Consider the following 25,129-nt stretch of genomic DNA (forward strand, 5'->3'; position numbering starts at 1 on the left):
GCACCCTTCTAGGAGATAGGTGCTTTGAAAGGGGCCAAGTTGATCACGTTGGATGCAACAACCTTAAAACTGGATATCAGGGTTATATGAGCCAGCAGTGCACAGTGAAAATGAAGAAAAGCCTAAATATTGAGAAAGGTCTTGGATAATTCATTCAAAGTGCTTAACTGCTGCTTTTATATATGAGGTTTAAATGGAAATACATTTAAAAATTTACCATTTTTATTTCCATTCCATTATTCCCCCCCCCCCAAAAAAGGAAAATCCTTAAATGTTTCACGATGGGACTGATTTCCTTTAATTACGCAGCCTTGATTTCTCTCCACTTTCGCACATAATGTATTGTGAATGAGTGCTTTCCCAGCTTGGCCCAGAAGCCCCCCCACCCCCGTCACCATTCTCCCCATTGAGTGACATGATAAAAATCATAAACGTGCAGGCATATTATAACAACACAGAGCCTTGGTGGGTTTGTCTAGCATTTCATTATAGAGGAACTTGAATGTGTACTCGCTTTCAAAAAGAAAAGGGGAAAAAAAGATGATTTATCAATGTTCCCTCTGTGTCACAAAAACAGATTTCTATCAGTTTCATTAATAAAAATAACTCGAGTATTTTCTCACAGACCTCGCTCGCTAGACGTAGGAAAAACTAATTAGGCTGTAGTTGAAATGTTAAGAAGACTTATTTTTGTGCTCTGAATGAGCTACAGCGACCCTCTACAGGTGCAGCCTCACCATTGGCTACAGAATAACTGAGCTGAGAAAACACAATGCGCACAAGGTCGGGAAACACACATTTCACACACAATTAACGTGCGGAGGATTAACAATAGTGCTGAGAGATTTGGTGCGGAAGACGTTTAATTAGTGTGCTTTGGTTTATTTGTATTCCCACAGTTTATCTGCACTTCAGCTCAAAGATGCCAAAGATGTGGATGAATGGGCAGATGTAGAGGGTGCTGAATAGACTGTGTGTGCGTGTGTGTGTGAGAGACACAGTGTGCGTCATGGTGGCTTTGATGAGCGTGTATTTCCATATACGTGAGTGTAGAAAGGTTGTAGCGCAGACTCACGTGTGTTGATGCCGTGCTGTTTAGCGGCGCTGTGGCAGTGAATGGAGAGGGAGGGGCTAGAGAAGGTGTGGGCTGCTGTTGCTGTGACAACTCCGAGTTGGCTCCGCCCATGGTGACGGCTCCCGTCCCCGATGAGGACCCATCGGCAACAGAGAAAACACCTGGGGAGAAATAAGCTGTTTATTAAGATGATTAAACAAAGAGTTTAGCAAAAGTAGAGGAGATCTACATTTCTGTGCCCTGCTGCCGTGTATGATGATTCGCTGTCACATCGTCATGGGTTACATGAATGTGGGCTTTTAGCGTCTAGTCTAAAAGTCTGAATAACAGACTGCTTTAAAATTTTACACCGGCCTTGATTTTTGGTACATACAATTTCTTTTGGTTTACACACTGTATGCAGACTATGCAGTTATTTTATACAAGTCAATTTTGACTTAGAAAGCATCATTACATTTTTAACAGTCGATTTTTCTCAGAATAATTATTCATTGTTTTACCGCCATTATCTTGTTTTCATAATTGTCACGCACTTGCGCAGTAAGTCAGTAAGTGTAAATATATTTCTTGTTACCCGCCTTAAATCGACTTCATTTGACCCTTTTTTAATAAAAAACAACAACAACAACAAAGAAAAAAAAATACAGGGCGAATGAATGGGGGGGAAAAAAAAAAATCACCAGAGAAACAGAAATAAGGAAATTAAAGTTTCAACAAACTGCAGATCTGTTAGAAATTTAATGTGTCATTAATAAATTCAACAAATGTAATGAACAGTTCAGTATGCAGGCTTGTATGCAGTAAGATAGTTTAGTGTCTTTATAGTCATAAAAAAAACCTGAACTGCAATAATTACAGAAACACACACACACACACACACACACACACACACACACCTTAAAATCAAATATTTAAGGACTGAGATGAGGGATAAGAGACGAAACAAAGTTCTTCCCTTTTGTGCTCTTTGTCTTGCAAACAAAACACACCAATTTTACCCATATGCATATTAAAAATAACAATTATATATTATAGTTAAAATATAAACTGCTGTAATTCACACACGCATACATATTCCTGTATTTTAACACATCCACAAAAACCACTGCGCTCTCTTATCTTCCTGCTCGCTCTCTTTCCTCCCCTCACACACCCTTGTGCTCGTCCACTAACTAGGGATAAACCCTGCCCCTGCCCCCCTTTGACCCCATCAGAGGAGGGGGGGAGAGAGAGGGGCCCCTCAGGCCCACAAAAGCCTGAATGGCTCAGGGCAGCACGCATTCACTGGGGGAACAAGAGATCTTTGTGCCAGGAGGGGAGGGGTGGAGGGGTGGAGGGAGGGAGAGGGAGAGAGATAGCACACTACATGGGCCTACATACTATTTATAACACTTTGTAATATGCACCAGAAAAATTGATACCCAAAGCAGGGCTGCTGAGACTCAGGGGGCATGAGCTCCTGCAAGATTTTTTAGCAGCTGGATTAGAGGCCAAACCAACAATTCATCAGAGTTTAGCTAATGCCATTGATGAAATGGGTTACACACAAAGGGATGGTGCAAAAACAGTGCAGGAAACAGGAGGAGGGGGGGAAAGGTTCATTTTAATTCAAATTTCCATTATAATATAATAATACAGAGGGTAATTTAAATGTCCCAAAATTGAATGTCATTTATGTGTCACAGTGCATGTATGCAATATTTGATCCTCACTTTAAAAAAAGGGTTTAATTTATTTTCCTGAATTAGATCACCAAACTAAACCCAAGTTTTTCCCCAAACTCATAAAATTTTAATGAAAATATTCCCGCAAATTTAACAAGTACACTAAATTCATGTACACTGAATTACTCGTGCACACCAATTATATTTTCAACATCTACAATTATTATAATTCCTAAACTCTTTCTTTCTTTTTGCTCCAAATTTATTGATTCACAGGAATTAGCCAAAAAGTAGATTACAAGATCGACCAGAGGTTTAACATTTCTCGGGCTGAGCTGACAATTAAATAAATAAATAATCTGAAAAACGTGTATTAGGGCCATTCAAAACAAAGCTGCTGTTCATCACGAGGACTTGCTAACCTTAACCTGTATTTTTGCTCCCTTTAAGATTTAATTACTGCTTTTCGTGGCAAGATTCTTTCAAAAGAAGACAAAGAACAAAAAAGTATATATATTTATATTTCTTTACACACAAACAAACCTGAGCTTGTAAAACTTATAACCTATTTGTATGATCAATACTGTTAAGCCCCTGAAGCACAACAGCCTCCATCGCCCAGCTTTCCTGTTCCTTTTCCCTTCCTGCTCACTACGCCTGTAAGCTTGAAAAACATCCACCTTGATTAGTTCGAGCCGATATTATCTCACGAAGAAATCTGTGTTGCCTACATGCAGAATATAAAAAAAGATGACATTAAATTAAACAAAGTGCATGCCATCACATTCTGTTATTTAACGTCTGATTCAGTGTCTTTTCTCCTGGAGCCTTGCAGCTTGTTTTCCCAAAGACTGCAGACAGTTACTTCATCAGAGTTTAAACGTGGAGATGTTTATGTAAAGACAAACGTCTCGGCAACAGAAAGCCTTTTGTTTTTCTGACAATTTTCTACCACCAAAGATAAACAGACGTGCATTTAGAGCCAAATCACGGACAGCAACTGTAACACGCACAACGAGTGTGTGCATCAGAAAACGTACGTGGGTTTGTGGTAGACTGATAAAGGCGTGTCGGTTTCAGAGTCAACAACGGCAAACTAAATTTAACAGTTTCCACAATAAGTATAAGAAGAGGCATATTCAGGTCTCTAAACTACTATTTTTTTTTTTTTTTTTAAACACTAGAAACTCATTTGCTACAGTTTGTTTACATTTTAGTGAAAATGTGTTTACAGTTTAGTGAAAAACCTGGAAATATTCTGATTTACATTAAAAATATATATTATTTTTTATATGTGTTGTTTGGTAGACGTTGCCTTCATATCAACTGTACTTTCTCTATGCTACCCAACATAATCGAATATATTTTGAGTGTGTGTGTATTGTATTTTTTCTTTAATGTGAGCCATTTAGCAGTCCTTTTTTATAATAAATTCTCTGTTTCTTGTGACGTGGCACAATATCACACAATATCCCCCCAAAAAAGTACTAATTACAAACCAATCTCCATTTACTGATTTTTTACATTTATGTATCTATTTTTCCAGTATTGCCTTAAAATACTGACATTTGTGAATCTTTAAATAATTTCTTCTGATGTTACTTTATTTATTACACACCTGCAAACTTTAATAATAGACATGCTCATATTTTAACATTAAGCTTAATTTGTTATTTAAATTAAATCCTGCTCACAGAGTATTTCCTTGCTTTCACAACCTCTCACATGTGCTCTGCAGAGGTGACACCAAGCTGCTGATAATTGAGGAAATTCATTTTTTTTAAAAAGTGTTAGGGGTAAAAATAATCTCATAAATTAGCTAATAAATATAAGAATAAATGATATCTTTTGTTTTCTTGTCTGCTTTTCTTCTCTTTAAATACATACATACATTCTCACCAGTGTGAATAAATTTTGCTTCACCCAGCGTCTCTCCTCCCCCACACACCAAAACTACTGCGAGCTTGTCCGTCCCATCGGTGACCCCGCTGCCATCAAACATTAACCCAGCCAAAATCTCACCCCCTGCTTCTCCCCACCCAACACCACATATTTATCAGGCTAACTATCTATCCATCAGCACGGTGGAGTCAGCAGACAGGACAGAGGAGGGGGAGATAAACACCAAGATCCTCCCCATTACTGCCCTGCATTAACCCCTGGCTAAATATTTACAGTAGGAAGAAGAACACATGATTTAATTTCTCACAGTCGCATACGTATGATGCACAGTCATACATAACCACCACTGTTTGCCCTATCTTCTCTCACCAGCTGAAGCCCGAAATGCCCCCAACTGCTCAAGGAAAAAGAACCAGAAAGTAAAATGGATGTGGAATCACAAACAAGCTCAACCACCCCTGCTGCAAAAAATTAAATTCAGAAAGCAAACAGAACCAGTCCTCTGACTCACCCGCTCATGACCAAAACAATTCAAATATAAAGTAAACCCACCTTTGAATGCAGAACAGAAGATGAGTATTTGTGAAGACTGTAGTTTTAACACACTTAAGCTCTGAATGGTTACGATTTTGGTTTGATTCAGGCAGAGAGCTGCAAGAATACAACATTCCCATTAAAAGTACGACTCCTACACACGCAATGCAAATCAAGACCGCCAACCATCCAATGCCTAGCAACACATTTCTGATCAGAATCTCATCATTTTTCACATTTTACAAATTGCTCTGTTGCAAACAACATAATTACTCCTGAATCTTCGCTTTCTGTGAACGCTGCAGTCCAATCCATCTGGTGCTGAGCTGCAATGTCCAATACTCATCACAGCTACAAGTTTTAAAGCTACAGGTCAAGAACAGATGTAGGGCTAATCAATCACTCGAAACGATCACTTCTAGCGGGGGGGAAAAGGACAATTTAGAAAAGCTTAAATCAAAAATATCCTAAATATGAGATAAAGACTCACAGAAGTCAGCCTAGTGATCAGCAACGGATTTGAGCTTAATCAGTGGATTCATCCGTAGCATGAATTTAAATAACCATGTCCACTTTCTTTGCGTGCACGTGTATGGGTGTCAACACTAAGAGCTCCAGCTGCACACAGCATCAACAGGTGAGTGTTGGTTCTGTATGCAGAAGGCAGGTAGGTGCGAGCAGCTGAGAGCAGGAGGGAGAAACAAAAGGGTGATGATTCTGGAAGAAAAGGGAGATGTGGGATGTGCGGGCTGTGCTGAGCCATTTCCATCAGGGAAACTCCAAAGCATAAAGACAGTTGCCAAGCAACTGAAAACACACGATGAGAAAGTAAAAAAACAACAACAACAACAACAACAAAAAAAGAAAGCATACAGACCACTTCCACGTGTGTGCAGGAACACACAGACCCACACTCTTACACACAAACATGGAGGTGTCACCGGCTCTGGCCATTTCTGATTGTCAATATTTAAAATATGCTGCCCAGGTGTGTTACATTCAGCAGCTGGAAAACCTGCTGCAACAATGCCTCACACAAACTACTTTCCTTTTGATCATTGTAATGAAACTGGAGAGCACAATGGGGTCTTACAAGTCACAACTACCCCATAGATCTTGAATGAAACCAGCACGGTTCCTCATTTCAGTTGCCAAAATTGATTTCATTATTTGCTCAGCTACAGCGAAACTATAAAGCTAATTCTGTCATGAGAACTGACAGACGGGCTTCAAGTCTCCGAAACTCTAAAAGGGGTTGTGAAACGTTGCTGTGCGTCACATTTCTCAGTCGTCCTTACCTGACCCAGTGGTTGTAGAGCTGCTGTTGCTTTGCAGACTCCCATTCCTGAGGAGTGACGGCGACTTTTGAATCCCACCGCTCACGCCCATGACCCCCAGCCCCCTCTCTCCACCTCCTGATCCTCCTCCTACCCCAACCCCTAATCCACTGCTGGAAACTAAGCATGGGCGACCTGAGAGCGTTGAGGACGAAGAGGAGGAAGGCGAGGCGGTGGAGGAGGAGGTGGTGTTGGCGGTGGAGGTGGTGGGGAGAGTTAGGGAGGGTGCGGGCTCAGAAGGCTTCACGTCTGTGGTAAAGCAAGGTCCAAATCTGTTTCGCCAGTTGCCCTTCTTTTTCTTCTTTACCCCATCTTCCCCTCCTCCTGCGGCTGCTCCGCTGATCCCCAGTCCTGAGCTCGAGGGCTGAGGCCGTTTGTAGCCAGTGGACCCAACGAGGCTTGTTGTCTCACTCGCTGTGTGACTGTGGGAATTCTCATACAGCTTTCCACCCACTGCAATGATGAAAAATAACAGTGTTTCCCATTAGTTAATGTGATTGTTACATGTTTTTAATAGTTAAACAAAAATTATATTGTTGTGGTTTTTTTTTTAAAGAAAAAGAAGTGTGGCACCTGCTGAAGCTGTGGTTGCAGACATAAGAGAACCAAAGAGAGTTGTAGTTCCCTCTGAAGCTCCACCCTCTGAGCCTGGCTTCACAAGGCAGCTGCTGAAAGACGGTGGGGAGGAGAAGGTACTTCCACCACCGGGACGCAACGATGAATCTGTGAAACTTAGGAAGTCTGAGGAGGAAGGGGCAGAGGGGGTCTTGCTGGCACTGGTCAACAGGAGGCCTGGGTGGATGAAAGACGGGTGGGACAGGAATGAACAAAGAGAGGAGAGAGGCATGACACATCAGAGCTTTACAAGTTTCCAGAACACACCCCTTTCGATCATCTTGAGAGCGACAGAAACAAGATAACAAAAATAGACATTTTATCAGTTCAAATGCTCTCTATCGGCTCTACAGTCAGCCCTTCCTCGTCAAGCAGCCCTCCCTTGCATCAGTTTCTTGAAAGCGCACACAATGCACAATTTCTCTGCTAGACAAAAACACACAACTGACAAGGGCTTCAAGGCTGTAACAGCGCAAAACACAGGAACACACAGGAGTGAACAGTGACTCCTTTCACGTCACGACCTCCCCACATGTTCCGTCGGCCTGTGTTTGTGTGCGCGGGGCTGTTCTCAGACGGGGCCCCAGATTACAGAGCCGAGACAAAACAGTCTTATCACGGCGAGAGACAAAAGTCTGGTGCCCGACTGATATCCAGTCAATGACACAGCACACACGGACCCATAAAACCAGAGAATCAAAAGTTCATTCAGGTTTTAAATAACGCTTTGCAATTTTAATGCATTTGCAGTTTTTCTTGTGGGTGTGCAGGGTAAAAATACCAGATGAGCCATCGTTGCATTCTCACTTTTCTAACTGCCATGTGTGTGTGGGGGGAGAGAAATATTGAGATCCATTTGCAACCATCAATTCACCTTGATGGAAAGGCCCAGTTGAAGCTGAGGCAGATGTAGAGGAAGTTGCCATGGTGACCACAGCAGAGGGGAGGGGTTTCCCTGAGGAGGTGAGAGACTTGCGGCCGCCCCTCGGTCCCACCGTGTGACCTCCACCGCTGTTCTTCTTGTTCTTCACCTCAGTCGCAGCCTTGACGCTGTCTGCAGCCAAGGCGTCCTTGGAACTGCTGCCAGAGTGAGCAGACGACACTTCCTGAAAGTTGGCGTTGGTAAAACGTGCTGCGCTGTCATCTAATCGCTTCTGCGAAGACGCTTGCAGAGAGGAGACACCTCCCCCTGAATTGCCACTGTTATAGGTCTGTAAGAAGGTTAAAAAAAAAAAAAAAATGAATAGGGAGGGAGGGAGGGAGAGAGAATGATGGGAAGAGAAAAAAAAGGATATTGGGAGAAAAAGGGAGGACAAGAAAATCAAAACAGCGGAACAGGAAGGGAAATTATCAAAAACACAGCCAAATGAAAAAGATGAGTGAAAAATACATCAAGGCCACAGGATGTTTTAGGGATATAAGAGTTTAACAAAGATAAATCAAGGTAAGCCACTCTGACTCTAATATTTAATCACATGTTACTAATCACCAAAACAAAGGAGGGGTGCTCTCACCTTCTCTGGGACCATGATGTTCGGAAGGATGAGGGAGGGGGACATGTCCATGGAGGTTTTCTTGTGTTTCGGTTTGTGCCGGTCTCGCTCCTTATGTTTCTGATTGAAATTGGAGGGGAGGGAAGAGAAAACAGATGAGTGAAGGTTTTCAGCACGTGAGTGAATGGAGGAAAGAAATAAGGACAAAGCCAGAAAAAAGAACCTTAGTTCTTTGGATATTTGAAACACTAGGAAAAGACTAAAAATGGCAAGAAGAAAAAAAAAAAAAAAACAAAGATTATGGGGACATTTTAGACCATTGTTTAAAAGTGCTTGGCGGAAAAGCTAATGTATGAGATGGGATGTAAGCACCTAAGTGGAGGAGACCGAGTCGGCGTGCATGTGTGTTCAGTGAAGAGAGGCAGAGAAAGAAGCCGCAGTGCATTTCAAAGACTCAATCTGAGATGAAAGCCTGGCGATCCACAAAAAACAAAGAGAGTGATGGAAGAGAGATAAAAGGGGACCAGGAGGCAACAACAATTTAGCATGCTGCGGTAAAGAGCTGAGCATTGCGCTCGTGCTGATGCGTGCAAGGTCTTGTCGCTTCACCCAATCCTATCCTTTTTCTTGGGCCATCACAGCTCAATTTACACCCTCACAAACCTGCGCACACACCGCCACCCCTCTCTCGCACCCTTGAGGTGGTGGCTGGGTGCCAGTGCATTTACACCTCACATGCACGCCCCGCACCCTGACACTTTTCTGTACGTGCGTACTAGCAGACGTAGCCTCACGTGCGTGCACTCGCGCACACGCACACTCTTGGAGGTATATGGTGAAAATACGCAGCGATCCTGAGAGACGACGTGGGACTCGACATGCTCGGGATGTTCGATGTCACAACAACACCGAAACACCATAATCGGCCCCTCCCCCTTCTCTTCCCCACCCGGGGTTTCGCTGAGGACTGATTGCGAGACGGATTGTGACAGTTTAGCCAGACTTCCTCTGCGAGTGGCAGTTAACAGACATCACCAGCCGAATCAGTAGATTGCAGCTCCAGTGCGACATCTCCGCATGCCAGCTTCCGTTAATGCTAACCGTTAATGAGGTTAGGACTTCTGCTGGTTTCTGTATTTCAGAGGATGTGTTGAAGCTTAAAACAGGTTCCAGTCCTGACTATTTTCATTAACTTCCTAACTTCTATTAGTTGGAGTAGTTAAAAACAGATTCAACTACATTTTCAGTATCACATGTCACAGCTTTTTACCAAGGCTTTATATCTTCAGACATAAGATCACCTCTGAATTTTTCATTTGAGTTTTGTAACTTGAAATGCTCTTTTGAGAAACACAGTTTTTTAAAAACTGCTCTTTTGGCCAAACACTGTTTATGGGGTTTAGTAATATTTAATAATAATTATTAATAATTCCAGTCTCATTTCCATAATGGCCCCTCATTTGGGCTTATATTTACAGGAAACCAATTAACCACCATTTATTAATCAATAAGTCAGTTATATTTTATCACAACTGATGCTGGTTCATTGGCCATTTTTCCAGTTATCAACCAGCTGTTTGCAACTACCCTGAAGAAATGTGCTTTAGCTTCCACGCTGGCTATAAAGAGTGCGAAAACAAACAGAAATACAGGGTAGAGGTAGCGATTTAAAACAGACAACAAATGATCCACGCTGCTTCTGCCGCAACACAAAGATGTTACGATTATGGCAAGAGGGAGAGTGACGGAGAGAAAGAGGTAAATTCTTTGGGATTCCCTTTTTGTTTTTCATTAACATTCCAGAGGTAGGTGTTGATGGACAGAGCCTGAGCCGAGAGGGTCGGATAACACACTCTCTCACACACACACACACACACACACACACACACACACACACACACACACACACAGAAGGCCCACAGCACTGGGCGTGGGAAACACAACAAATGCACAATGTTACCCTGACACACTCTTATCAATCAGGTCAATTGATTATACAGGCAGAGACAAAGCCTTTCAGCATGTTCTGTCCCCTCTTTCTCTAACCCTGACCGCTGGCAGCCTGATCATTTGACATGTCCGAGAGGGCTTTGAGACTGTGTGGGGTAAATATGAGTGGTGGCGGGTAATGATGAGTGCCACTATTTATCAACAAACCCCTGAACAATGAACAATTCAGCAGTGGGCAGAAATCCTCTCCGTCTATGTCGAATGCTGATCACATGCCCCCGAAGAGAGAGATTCACTTTTAAAGACAAACACTTTTCCTTCTGTCTCTTCACAGTTTGCAGAATACAAGCACAGAAACCTCCATTCCCTTGTTCGCTACATCTATGTGTATTGAAATTCAGACTATTATTAATATTTATCAATTCAACTGACTTCATTTCACATACATTTTTCATTTCTTCAAATTACTTCTGTTTTCCAATCAACAGTCTGTAATTATTCAACATTTAATCATGTTAAATTTGATTATCTACACTAGTTTTAAATAAAAAGCTCACTACCCAATTTGTTTCAGTACAGCTACGTTAAAACAAACAGCCCTATGAGGCGCACACATTTTGGCACTTTTCGTTGCTGTAACGCGCATAACAAGTATTAATGCATTAATTAATTATTTAAAATGTAACATGTTATCGTTTTATTTAATATAGAAAATGCCGGTACCAATTATGGGAAGAGAAACTATTGTCTGTTAATAATTTGATGTAGTTTCATATTTTATGGCTTCACAATTCAGCACAACAGCCTCAGGGGGACATCGTCTTGGGGGGGGTTGGGGGCAAACGGGGAGGGAGCAGGGGGTGAGGAGAGGCGAGAGAAGACGGGCAGAAAGAGAGGAACAGGAAGTACAGGGGAAAATAATCCGGCCTGGCCTAGCAGGAATTCCCCTGTGCAGTTTCCTGCAGGATTTCTGACCAGCCATTGTGTGTGTATGGATGTGTGTGTTTCCTGCGGGCCTTTTCTATGCGGCCAGCGTGGGGGATCTTGGCTGACTGCAGGGTCTAGCATGAGGTGGGTATACATCTGAGCCTCCAAACCACATAACAAAGGCATGTGAACACACACACACACACACACACTCACAAATCTGAGCATACTGATCTCTGACCCAGGAATGGGGATGGTGTGTTTATGTGCGCATGTGTGCAAGAGAGCAAGGAGGGGGGATACTCTAATGCTAATAAGGCAGTATTAACAAAAGCCAGGGCAGTGAGACCGAGTAGTACGTGGCCACACACACACACACACACACACACACACACACACACACACACCACACACACACACACACACACACACACACACACACACACACACACACACACACACACACACACACACACACACAAAATGTGCCATACAATTCTAATTCTGATGCCACAAATTTCTACAAGTTAACACAATTAAAATATATTCTCTTTTCCCCCTCTGTATTAAAAAACAAAACAAAAAAACAAAACAAAACACAATAACAGGAGAAAAGTGAAAATTCAAAGCATCAAAAAGCGCTTGCAGCACACCGTCACTAACATAATCTACCGAGCTGATTTTCTCAAACATGCATTCATTAATTCTCCTGTATGCATTCTTGAAACACTTACGGGGGTTTCAAGATTAAACACAATGACGTATATTTAAATAAATTCTTTCCTTTTCGGCTTTTACCTTCAGAGAAAAATAACTTTTGGATTGGCACTTATATCTCCACAGCTCATTTACTTTTCTGTTGATACAGACTTTAAATATGAACCAGTTTAAGTTAATAGTTATAATTGGACACTGAAATCATTTTTTCCACATCTACAAAGTCCAAAGTTCACAGTCTTTGATGCAGAAACTAAATGTGTGCGCTTCAGGCTCTCCCGGCAATGAAAACTGCTTTAGGATATAAAATTATTCTGTTATTCTGGAACAATATCTGCTCTTCATCTGTGCAGTGGTGTTAGATAACCCCGATTAAAAACGTGAAACAATCAACTGGCTGAAGCACCTCTAAACTCCTTTCATTCATGTCAGATAGTGATTCTGTGGTAAGCTGACAGGCTGAGATTCCTAAAGTATTTTCAGTCGTGCACACATAAACACAACAGCTTTAAGTGTCTGAGTATGTTAAGCATTTGTTCTTGTTTGTTTTATCCAATGAATCCTTCACCAACACCATCGAGCAGCAGGAGTCGTTGTTTTGATAAATCACTGCGGACTGCTAAACTCTTCCCGGTGATAAGCACAATCAAAGATGCGAGGATAAATCCACAGTTAAAGCACTATCATAACAGGACATGGATCTGGAGAGTTTAGAGGGAATGATAATAAAATCTATACAACTTTAAAAAGGGCAGATAAACTGTTTATTGAATATTTAAGTAAATTTTATTGTGCTATTAAACTGTAAATATTTAAATATCTTACTGACAGTTTTTTGTTTCAACTGCAGACAAACACGCCAAGTTCATTTCTTCAACAACAAACAAACAAAAAGTAGAATTGATGACTTGACACTGACTGAAAAATCCAGATTTCACACAGCCTGTGATTACATGTTCAACTAACAGCCGTGAGTTATTAAGTCACACTAATCTCACATTCATTAAAGTTGTTATCACTGGTAGGCACAGAGGAGCTCAGCCACCCCAGCTGCCTGATCTCTGAAATACAATTTCATCACTCAATAGGACATCAGCTTCAACTAATTTGGTGATTTTAAAAGACATGCTTAGAGAAATAGTAGAAAACAGTGATGAGTTTTTAGATATGACAAAAAAAAAGAAAAGTACATTTTACAGTCAAGCTCAGACGCTATCAAAAAAAATCAAATCCATGAGTTTTTCTTCAGAGAAGCACTGATTAAAAATGAAGAAAAAATACCAAGTCCATTCCTTTCAAGGCCATCAGTCATCCATTTCAATGGAAAATGTAGCTAGGGTTTTAATCATTTTCATCATGTAGTAATACAAACATAATAGTACAACAGACTTAATTTTGAGCTCAAATTTGGTATGTTGGACCTTTTAGAGAAAAGGGGAGATAATGGGGTTATTTTAAAAACACTACCTGCACAGCTGTGTACTTAGCTGTATGTGTATTAGGCTCTTTGAAAATAAATAAATAAATAAACAGATATTAAAAAACAACAACAACAGTGTATAGGGGATAGCACCCCCATACCAGTGGTATTTAAAAAACAAAAAACATTGGTTTTTCTTCCTTTTAGAAATATATTAAAGGGAAAACAAAACATTTTCTGATTTTATTACACCAACTTTTATGTAAAAAACAAACCTATAGGACAGCCAATCCGACAGATCAATATGCAACATGACTACACTGACCCTCCACAAAGCTTCGTCTCATTTGCCTTCTGCTTGTCCACAAATTGCTCTGCAAACTCATACGCGTTAAAAGCACGTAATATGAGCGAGGCCTTTTTATTTTCTGGGACATCTGGATAGAAATAGCTAAAAATAAATGAATAAAACTACATTTCAAGTTTGTCGTAAATGCAATTCTCCAACATTCATTTTAACTGCTGCTCAAAGTATATACTGTGTATCTGCCTGTACCTCCACAGTGTGAGCATGTAACAATGAGCGCGTATGTTTCTGATGGAGTCACAATCGTGGGTGGGAGGCATAGAGAGGGTAAGATCTTAAGGCTGTCTTACCTTCTTGTCCGTGTCTGGGGGTCTATCCATACACTGAGTGGAAGAGTCACATAAGCTTTGAGACCTACTACCCCGGCCCCTGCTCCTTCGCTAAAAGGTAAAGAGGAACTCCAAGTTACTGGATGAAGTCCACAGACAGAAGGCCAAAAGAAGGCCCCAAAAAAAACCTCTTATATTAAAAAATAAAATAAATATAATAAACTGAAAAGGATAAATAAATTCTGACTGAACTCAGGGACAAGTCAAAATTCAAAGATCATTAAAAAACATTAATGAGCATTGCATATAAAATATAAAAATGGCAGTTATAGGAGCAAGCTTAGTGACAGAGGCAAAAAAAAGCAAAACAAAACCCCCAAAAAGGCCAATACGGCCAAAAATAAATAAATTTCAAAAATTACATTTAAGGCCATTAATTTCATGGTAACAGATAACAAAGTCAAGCAAGTGTAGGAAATTACTACTCCATAGTAGGAAAACAATTGGTTTTTCTTAGTGGGCAATAGTAAAGATCTTAACTACAAGTAAAGTTGTATTTATGTTGATTTCAAGCTTCTTTGCCTGAACTAGTATTAAAGTGACTTCCTGGTACATATTTGGAGTCTTGGCTATTAATCTCAGCCTCGGCCAGATTGCTGTCGCTGCCCTCAAATAACAGCCACACCACTCAAAGACAGATCTTTAACCAGGAACTGTGCTGCCTTAGGCATTATATGTTAAACTGACACTCAGAAGCAACTATTGAACCTTCTTCTCTTCTACAATACAAGGCTCGACCCTGAAGCAGAATTGAGAGCTCATCATTTCCTTCACCAAATTACTTCTGCAATAATCTTTTCTGACTAAAACCCGGGTTCAAGGCTAGTAACAGTAAAAGTTTTGCAGCGACCATCACCCGTGTGCCAGAAATGCCCAACCGTGCATTTACAATCCTCAAATACAGAAATAAATAAATTCACACAACCTGAAGTAAATGTCTCTTTAATCAAGACTAAAGCTGGATAATCCAAGTTTCCAATTAGATTTAGATACTCAGCGATTCAACTGAAAATATGTAGCTAACATGGTGTAAATATCCATCAAGCGCCATTTTATGAAATCCATTCAGCTTTCTCCATCAATGTTTCTCTCTCATACATTCCTGTCATCCATACAGTGCCAGGTTAATGACATTATGCCCCACCATCCAAAGTAATTTATAAGCGATCAATGTAACAGCATGAGTCTTTCCATCGGCATTTGTTAACACTGCAAAATGTGTGTGCATGTGTGTTTGTGTTGACACCACAAAGCCTGCCTTCTCGTTCCATCCCACCATTGTTCCACAAATCATAATAGTTCATTCCTGTTTTTCACATTTGCTTTTCTCCCCCCAGCTGATGCAGAGGTGTGCATGCAAAACTGGTGGCACCACGAGTAATCTCTGGATACACATCCACCGAGTATCCAGATGTTACCTTTTTGTCTTCATATGCCCTTTCATAGCTCTTTTGTGTCACTAAATTCTGCTTGATGGTGACATGTAGCTGGCCAGGCTGTAGAGGCCCACCTTCGTGTGATTTTCTGTGTAACAGGCCAATAATATCTATTGGGATTTTATTTTTCCATTTTTAATGCAGCTTTTTTCTTGGCATAGCCCAACCCACAGCCAATGAAGCTGCTGTTGAGTCTGTTTACAAAGTAAAATGTTTATTAGGCCAAACACACTAAAATATGTCAATTCTGATATAGTCAGAAACAAATGTTGCTATGCCAACCAAACCCAGACAGGTTAGACTACCTCTCCTAGATAAGCTACTGTTTTGGTTGTTCGGCTTTGACATGCAAACTGCCGATTGTATGTAAAATTTGTATTGACATCACAACAACGAAGACTGTTGATACAGTGTTAATCAGTTTAGTGTCAACTCCAAGGAAGTGGTAACATTTAAAAAGCCAGCAATAGAGTTCAATAGGCTCAGCGAGCTAAAAAATGTAAAAACATCTTTTTCCCCCACTAGTACTACGTTTCACCAACCACTAAAAATAAAGCATCTGTCCTGAAAGGCCACAAGGGTAGCTCCTTACTAAAAGTAACACTGACAATTGCTTGCCTTGTGAAAATGGGGCTAGGCAGTCTTTGGTCACAATCAAGGCTGTAGTTAGTGTTGATGAAGCGCAGATGAACATGTTTACTGAGACTTTGGATGTCTACAACACTGAGTGAACTGCTTTCATGTGTTTTTATTATACCTGTCTCTTTTCCTATATCTTGTCTTTGACATATGCTCTCTGTGAAATAATGAAAGATAATAATTAAAATACTAAAACTAACACTGAAACTAACAAAAACTAAACTGAAATGAGAAGATGCCCTCTGGAAACGAACTGAAACTACACTGAATTGAAAACAAGAAGTCATATTACACAATTATTATAGCAACGACTATCCCCGTTTGACCCTACAGTAAAATACAGGCTCAAAGGGCCCCAGCAACTGCAAAGCCAGTCCACTGTAGCCAGTGCTTCCTTTGGACAAACAGATGAGGAAGTGGAGGGTGCGATGGGAGAACGGATAACGCTAGATGGAGTGAGACAGATAGAGGGGAAGGAAAAGGTGAAAAAAGAAGAAAGCAGTGAGACTGAGGGAAGAGTCTTTGAAAGTTGCAGGAAGCTGGCTAAAGGGAGGGGGGCAACTTGAAAGTTTGGAAAAGAAAAAAGGAGGAGAAAGATGTGACAAAAAAAAAAAAAGCATTAAGGAGAAGGACACAGTTATGAGAGGGGAGATGGGGATAGAAGAAAAATAGCCAAGAAAAGATTATGTACAATTCACAAAGGTAGAGATAAAAGAACGGCATTTCTCACTGTGCTGAAAGTAAACCAGTAATTGTGTGATGTGTGTGTTATGTCTACATGCTTATCACCAATCGTAGTTAGTGGAACGGAAAACACATTCTCATCCACATTGTTAAAACAGACACAATAGGCAAGTTCTCTGGAAAATGACAAAAATCTGAGAGTACACTTACCAATTTGCTGTGATGGTATTTGCAATATCCACAGTATTTGACATTGTCTGCATCTGATCCCTGTTCCTCACATAACAATCCTGCAAACTGGGCACTGTGGTGGAGAGTAGTGGGGGGAAATTCAGACAGTCAACAAAAAAAATTATGATTTGTACACGAGGAAGAGGAATACTGGTTTGGACAAGATGAAGAAATATTTATTAAAATAAGAGAGAAAAAAAAAAAAAGAGGAAAATAAAAGGTCTACTTCCTTTTTCTAAAACAGGGCTACTGTCATTTCTGTTACATCACCCAGAGATACCGAAACAACTTTCATCGTGATTGTGCCTCACTGCACAAACTTTGAATAACGTTTTCAAAGTGTTTGAATAACGACTCAGATTGTAGCAGTGCATAATTACTTGGAGAAAACAATGCAGATTCAGTGCAGTACTCCACTAATAATTGTGAGTAACTAGAAACTTATCCAAATACACACAAGCTTGACATCCCAGAGCTACATTACCAGCAGCACAATATGAAATTAGCTCATTTTGAGATGTGGAGTTCTGGAGTTTCTAAACTCCCGCTGCATGTTTTGCAGGACGTAATCCAATTTATTAGCTAGTTAGCATCCCATTAAGGAACAGTATGAATGCAAAACCCAGCTGCTATCACTTCTTCAACTTCTTAACCCAACCTCATTTCCTGGACTTGTGACAGCAAAGACCCTGCTGGAAACTGAGGATGTGTAGCCTCTCCTGGAAATTACCACAGAGGCTAGCTGTTGGATGATTTCTATGAGTAGCATTGGTGGCAATGCTACACAGCTGCTCCAATGTAAATGTGAAATATCCATTAGAATATGCATTCTGTAAGAACAGAACTACTACTTCCTTTCATTTTGGACTGATAGGCAAGTTAAGTGCTTTAGTAAGTCACTACTGCCTCTTGAAAAACAAAGTGGTATTACCAAAGAGTACTACTGCTAGCCGGTTAGCATTAGAGCCCAACATATCAATACATCGGCCAATACCAGCTGTTTGCAGATATAGTGGTATTGGCATTTATAATGGTCGATAAATGCGCTCAGCTCTTAAACTAATGTAAGACAAGCAATCTACCATTAAAGGTCATGTTGGCAATATTAACATTACTCAGTTACTCAATATATATTTTCTTGCATGCTATTTTTTTTCCCAGTGCTGTCAGCATTAAAAGCTAGAGGTCTTAAAAGCGAGTGAACAGCTGAAGAAACAAAGTGTGTCTTTGTCAAGTGAGGTTAATGCGATGCAAGTGAGTCTCACCACGTGACATGGAAGGCCTGTCTGCAGCCATGTTTGTTGCAGGTCATACAGGCTCCAGTGGCTGCTTTACTCTCTCTCCCCTGGTCCTCACAGATATAACATGTCTGTACACGCAAACATACAGTTAGGGAAACCCATTTCAATTTAAACACATAAGCCATTTTCACACATGTACTTCAGATGATTGGACATTAAATGGACTTTCCACTGTCAGAGCGACAGCAGAAGGTCTATGTAATTATTCAGAGATTTCACAGGGACTGATCTGGGCCATGTGAAGTGCCTCCTGCACGATCTACCCAGGCGCTCCACCTCACTTAAGGGAATATTTCCAGTAGTGAGAAAACGTATGACACACACAATTCCCTGTTGGGTGCTACAAATGAGAAACGGCAACTTCAGACAATGCCTGGACTCGGTTCTCCCGACATTATCCCAACCAGAGTGCACGTGTGAAAACAGCTGGACTTAATTACTCACAGTATGACATTATACATCTGTTTTTGTAAAGTCTAAGAGCATAGATACATTTGTTACCTTATTGTAGCGCTCATGTGGCACAGACTGGAGTACTATGGGCTCCATAGTTGACACATTAGCAAACTCCACCTCAGGTATGTAAAGGGCACAAACCACATGGGCCCAGCCTGTAAAGATACACAAAGAAGACTTATCAGACCCTCTACGTCTACCAGATATAGGTTCAGAGGTCATTTGTGGTAACATTTCACAGTTTACAAGTAGAAATGTTAACCGCCTGCAAAAGTCCTCAAAAGTAATAAAATGTGAGCGAAGTTCATTTTGTCAGTTTCAAGTTTTCCCAATATAGTAAAGCTTTACGTGGGAAGTGGACACAGTAAACCCAGAGGACAAACACTATTTCATCTGATGGTCAATCACAAAATTGACTTTTCTTTTATTTGTTTTTTAATGGTTGAAACTAAAAGCCCAAACCAACACAGCCACTGTGGGCCCTTCCCAATCACCATGCTGAATCTAGAGGTGGGAATACCCCATGATATGATGTTACACTACAATACTTTACTTACGATGTGACAGTATTTCAATTATTAGCATTTTGTGCTATGCTTAGTATTGCAATCATTTATCACCTGTTTTAAACAGCAAATTATGCCAACAAAATTCAACTTTAAGGTTATCCCCTAGTTGAAACGACATTATATATAAATCATCTCCTTTAAAGCTGTGCAGTGTCACACAAACCTAAAAATGTAACTTTAGGGTTGCTGATAATAAGTCAGTGTGAACCTCATCTCTTGGAGTTTCGATCTAGAATCTCAAATGCTTTAATTTGTAAATTGGTGGTCATCTACCTAAGCAGCCATTCACAGAGCCTTAACACATGCACAGCTTCCTGTCAGTGAAGACAAACTGGGGGCAGCAGAATGACAGTGAGGCATAGGCATGGTGGAGTGGCAGCAGAATTGACGACGAGCTGAGGAGGAGTTGGAGGAGGTGAACAGGAGGTCAGATGGAGGTGGGAGTCTCCTGCTACACTGGAGGTGTCTGTTTTTCCCCCCATAGCGGAAACAAAAACAGGCTTAAACTTACAGTTGAACCCCTGACCTGCCTTTGACCTGGTGAGCGGGACAGGGGGAGGAGGGCAGAGGGCGGGACAGAGGGGAGGGAGCGAGTGTAAAATGGGGGCATGTTGTTGTTTTGAAGTCCCTCCAAGAATCTGGAACAGGCCTATAAAACAGGACTATAAAACTGGCACAACCTTCCTCCTCAAACTCAGCGTTCGCACTTTAATCCCACAAGAACCGAACAAAGCATCGTTTTACTGACATCTGTGACGTCAAGAACTTAACAGAGTCCACCGTTCAAATGTGGTTCGTTACAAATGAGGAAAAGGGCTGCGAGCTTCTGATAATGGCTTATTAGCTCCTTTGATAAACACTTAAAACATTAGGAGCCATGTGGTCTCTGCTGTCACAGTACAGTTATAAACTTTACAATGACGCTCCAAATCAACACCTGAAGTTTTCAAACTGCTGCCTCAAGTTTAACATGTCTTACAACGAACCTGTGAGAACCAAATGTGTTTCAATCAAGTCCCAATTAAATATATGTAGACAGATGATGATTGAAAATGATCATTTTTAACCTTAAGCTGTAAAATGGAGACCGGGAAGACGGATAAAGACTGAATTTCTGCCTTTCTATGCCATTCCTTTTTTTCTCAGTCTGCTATATGTTAACATGATGGATCAAATACCCATTTCAGACCTTGCTCTGCTTTATTACGGTCCCACCTGAAACAACAACTACCACCACACAGATCAACAAGTGAAGAGGAACTGATGAGCGGAGTAACAGAGTTGGGAAAAAGATTGTGAAAGAAAAAAAATGGGAGGAAAAACGAGGGAGAGAGGGGTCATGGGAAGGGTAAAATAAAAGAGAAAGTAGTAAAATGGTGTGTGTTAGTGTTGTCCTGATGCCTCCCTGCAGGCCTGGACACAATCCCACAGCTGTGCCTCTCTCGGCCTGACTCAAACACACACACACACACACACACACACACACACACACACACACTCACATGCACACAGAATATTTACAGTCTCCAACAAGCTGACCTCCCAATGAACCCGGTGTGGAGACTCCTCACAGGCTACGCACTATACCCATCCTGTCCCGCCCCCCCATAAACATACACACACTGACACACCCTCATAAAACATGGACTGGCAAGGACGCTACAGAGGCAGCACATACAACAAACAGCAACATAACTCTCCCAGCATGCTTACAGCCCTTAAACTTGCTGGTGACATGCAATTAATGACAAAATCCACAAGAGGTTAACCACAGATGGCAGCATGTATGAGTGTGTGTGCGCAGCTGAGAAGAAGCTTACCTCCGTTGTCCGTCCTCTTGAGCGCTCCATCTTTGTGGGGACAGAGCTCGCACCTCTGTGGGTAAAGACGAAACATCAGGTCAGAAACAAGAGGTCAACCTCATGTGCTTACTCGAGGTATGACAAATATGAGTGTAAGTGAGAGGAGCTGGCCTGTCGCCCGGACTTGGGCACACGGCCAGAAACTCTCTGGGAAAACACCCTCGCTACCTGCCACCTAAGGTTGTGTTTCATCCAAGTGCGTGTACTCAGTTGCAGCGGCAAACTTAATTTACTTATTAATCCAATTAAAGCATCGCAAATCCTTTAGCAGTAAATGGCATATGAAATAGACCTGAGCTGTTACTTTGCTTCAAATCTGACAGTGTTGCCATAAAATAACGATCAAAGGTAATCCTTTTACTCTGTTTCACTTAAATAAAGCTTGGCATAACAATTATTCACTACATTACATGCATTTTTTTTACTAAGTTTATAAATCAGACATGGAGTTTAGGAGTCTGAACTACACACCGACTTTTCTAGAAAAGCTGGAGACACAAAAATCATGGTCATTTAGTAAATGACCCATCAACTTCAAGGTAAAGTTTTTGTACACACAGAGACTGTTACAAATGCACTTAGGTAACCCATTGAGGGTGATCCTAGCAAACTAAGCATTTTTAACATGACAGCAGACCATTTACCATTTTTTACTTTGAGACTTTTGTGGTTGAAACTTTGCAAGTTATTGTCAGATTTCTTCTATTCCTCCATTAGTTCCACGAGTTAAAAGAAAAGCAGTTTGCCATCATGATAAATATCAGCAAAAGTATATTTGCTTTTCACACATGAATAGAGAAAGTAGGCAGCTCATTCCAGCACCTGTGTCAACAGCAACATGAAGTTAATCTTGGACTGACAAAGTCTAGTCCGATCTTTAAAGGTTTAAAGACATCATATTAATTTGAGAGGACAACCTTATATGTGATGATTCAGGTGTTTGTGGAGAGCAGGTGAGCCCAACCATCCTGTTGCAGTTATTAGAAATGCAACGTTTGCCAAGGCTGCGTTCAGCAGGAACATAACCAGGAACTACTTTTGCACTATAAAGTTACACACTGAGCTCTTACGAATACCGAATGGGTTGCATTTTTGCAGAAAATTTGTACTTAAAAAAAAAAAAAAAAAAAAAAAAACAACACACACACACACACACGGGGAAAAAAAATGAAGACAGACAAGACAAGGAAGAAACTGAGATTCTGGGTTTATCCAGTTCTCATGAGGAGGCAGCAGCACGGAGAATTTTATGGTTTGATCCAGGAGTCGAAGCTGTTGCTGTACATATTTTAGGGTGTCAGTGGGGCAGTTCGAGCTCTTGTTGGAGAAGTTGGGACCACATCTGAGGAAGCAGAGAAATAATTCCAGAGAGCCGACTGACCCGGAGCAGCGTCTAGCTCTGAGTCTGAGGTAAAACGGTATTGTTTCACTATTTGTATATGGAGCACCAGTGCGTGTTTTGAGCTGCGAGTGCACATGCTGCCAAATGCAGCAGTCTGATTGCTGAGATCTGTCTACTGGAATCAGAATAATCAGGCTTGGCAAAAAAAAAAAAAAAAAAAAAATAAAAAAATAAATGCTGCAAATTTGTCCAGCGAAATTACGCGGTCGGTGTGAACGGCTGCAATAAAAACAGGTGAGTCCAAAAAAATATTTGCACAGATTTTACACATCGGGTGTGTAAATCCCTTAATACAGGGTTTATGAAAAAGTAAAATCCAATTTCAAAATGCTTTGATTCCACAGACGTTCAACGGTAACAACTGAAACAGGTACTGTTAGAAAGAGCAGATCCCTGAGTTTCACGTGTTTCCCGATAGGCAGCACAACAACAGCGGCTGCAGTGACTCCAGATATGCTCACAAAAGTATGGGAGTCTGACTATCGTATGGACATATGCCATGCATCCAGAGGGGAACACATTCAGCACTTGCAAACATTTTGCATGTAAAACTTTATATTCAGCTCAGTATTTTAAAATTTACCACAAGTTTCCATCTCCATTACTTCAAAAACCGCAGCCTTTTGAAATCAGATGATTCTTTTTGGTACACCCGGTTCACCACACACAGCAAATATTATCCGTCTAACAAGCCACACTGAAACAGTTTCAAGGCTTAAAGAGGTTCAAGCTTTAAAAAAATTATTTAGTTAAATGTGACAGTAACTGGAACAGTATGCAGATTGACAGGCATGACGCATAGGACAGTAGGAACATGCCAAAGAGAAACCTGCTGGTGGAGGCAGTTACACCACATAAAGTAGGAGTAGCAGCCAAGTCTGTGAGGACCTGTAATTTATTCTTCCTAGTTAATATGCCCCCGTATACTGCAGCTTCCAACAATCTGTACAGAGATTTAATATGGAATGGTACACATGGCCATTTCATCTTAAATGAAAGTTTGCTTAATTCAAGCAAGCTTTCAAGTCTCACTAGGGAGCGGTACAATGATGGGTGCTGCTCAGTAATAAAACATGTCATTCAATAATATAAAATTCATTACAATCCTCTGTTTAATAAGTCAGAGTAAGCTGCTGTCAGGTCAGTTCTGTATAATCTAACTGTTGCAGTGTGATGACCCTCACACTGTATACCAAAAACGCATTATAGAAGAGATGGGCAGTAAGGCACTACATATTAATATGTATTATGTTGGCATTTTCTCCTGTGTATTTGACAAAAATTATCATCTTTAAATATTAAATCGCTAACCCATGTTTGTATAATAAGCTGCCATCACTCCAACCATATAGAGCCGTAGCTGCTTCTCACACAGACGAGCATTTCAAACATATCAGAGATGCTAATCTGACCCGTGTGTTCGCCTGTGTACTCATGAATCCTAGTGTCACATGTCAGTTATATGTGGAAATGCTGACACCCGACAATGATTTTAAAATAATATTGATTGAATGCATTAATAGGCTGAACGACCTGAATATTGTCTCGACTAGCAAGCTATTAGTGATCACTCTTGACCATCATCCAGGGTTTCCGCCAGTAAAGGTCTTAAACCTGGTGGCAGCAGCCACCAGGGATGGGGCTGGGAATTTGGTATAATTTAATGTTCATGTAGTGCTATCCAACCACTATAACACTCATCTCTAATTGTGAGTGGCACAGACAGAACTGAGTGGCTACTTATGTGCAGCTCTCACAGCTCGCACACAGGAGGGAAACAGAGACTCCCTTACTGCTTTCATGAGGAGGAGGAAGTCAGCCATGTGCTGTTAATCAAATGGCCTTGATTAATTGATCATCAACAAGTGTGAGTGCATCTGTAGGGGGGAAAAAAGACGTTTGGGCAGCTTCTTACCAGAGGTATATATCCAGGCAAATTCACCTCAAGGTTAGGCTGTGCAATGCTTAGAAAAATGCAAAAAACCTGAAAGCCACATCTCAGACTGTTCAGGCCTCGGTTATCACGTTAAATATTACAGTCACGACAGAACAATTACAGAATGACTGAATAAATAAAGCCTGTTGGGAAGGTTTGTCAGGAGAAGGCCAGAAGAACATGGCAACATGCTTAGTTTGCAAGTTAGCTCTGAACAAACCACAAGACCTCTGGAACAATGTCCTTTGGACAGACAAGACCAACAACTGCCAAGCACAGTGGT

At 41.0% G+C, this 25,129-nt stretch overlaps 1 protein-coding gene across 3 annotated transcripts in view; it reads right to left on the reverse strand.

Moving 5' to 3' along the window:
- The window catches only part of mllt10 (MLLT10 histone lysine methyltransferase DOT1L cofactor), a 45,998-nt gene that overhangs the window by 14,164 nt on the left and 6,705 nt on the right, over positions 1-25,129 (reverse strand). For 2 of the 3 annotated variants that reach the window (XM_040043910.1, XM_040043911.1), the window contains exons 3-12: positions 21,467-21,521; positions 19,123-19,232; positions 18,586-18,689; positions 17,300-17,393; positions 14,292-14,381; positions 8,642-8,740; positions 8,002-8,338; positions 7,086-7,304; positions 6,474-6,965; positions 1,076-1,236 (exon numbers count right to left, since the gene is read on the reverse strand). In XM_040043910.1, the coding sequence (XP_039899844.1) occupies positions 1,076-1,236; positions 6,474-6,965; positions 7,086-7,304; positions 8,002-8,338; positions 8,642-8,740; positions 14,292-14,381; positions 17,300-17,393; positions 18,586-18,689; positions 19,123-19,232; positions 21,467-21,521 (1,761 nt within the window). The remainder of the gene's footprint in view (positions 1-1,075; positions 1,237-6,473; positions 6,966-7,085; positions 7,305-8,001; positions 8,339-8,641; positions 8,741-14,291; positions 14,382-17,299; positions 17,394-18,585; positions 18,690-19,122; positions 19,233-21,466; positions 21,522-25,129) is intronic. The other variant, XM_040043912.1, reaches the window with a different exon arrangement.

This window comes from Simochromis diagramma, unplaced genomic scaffold, assembly GCF_900408965.1.
Source record: "Simochromis diagramma unplaced genomic scaffold, fSimDia1.1 OVJJ01000602.1, whole genome shotgun sequence".
Classification (NCBI taxonomy): domain Eukaryota; kingdom Metazoa; phylum Chordata; class Actinopteri; order Cichliformes; family Cichlidae; genus Simochromis; species Simochromis diagramma.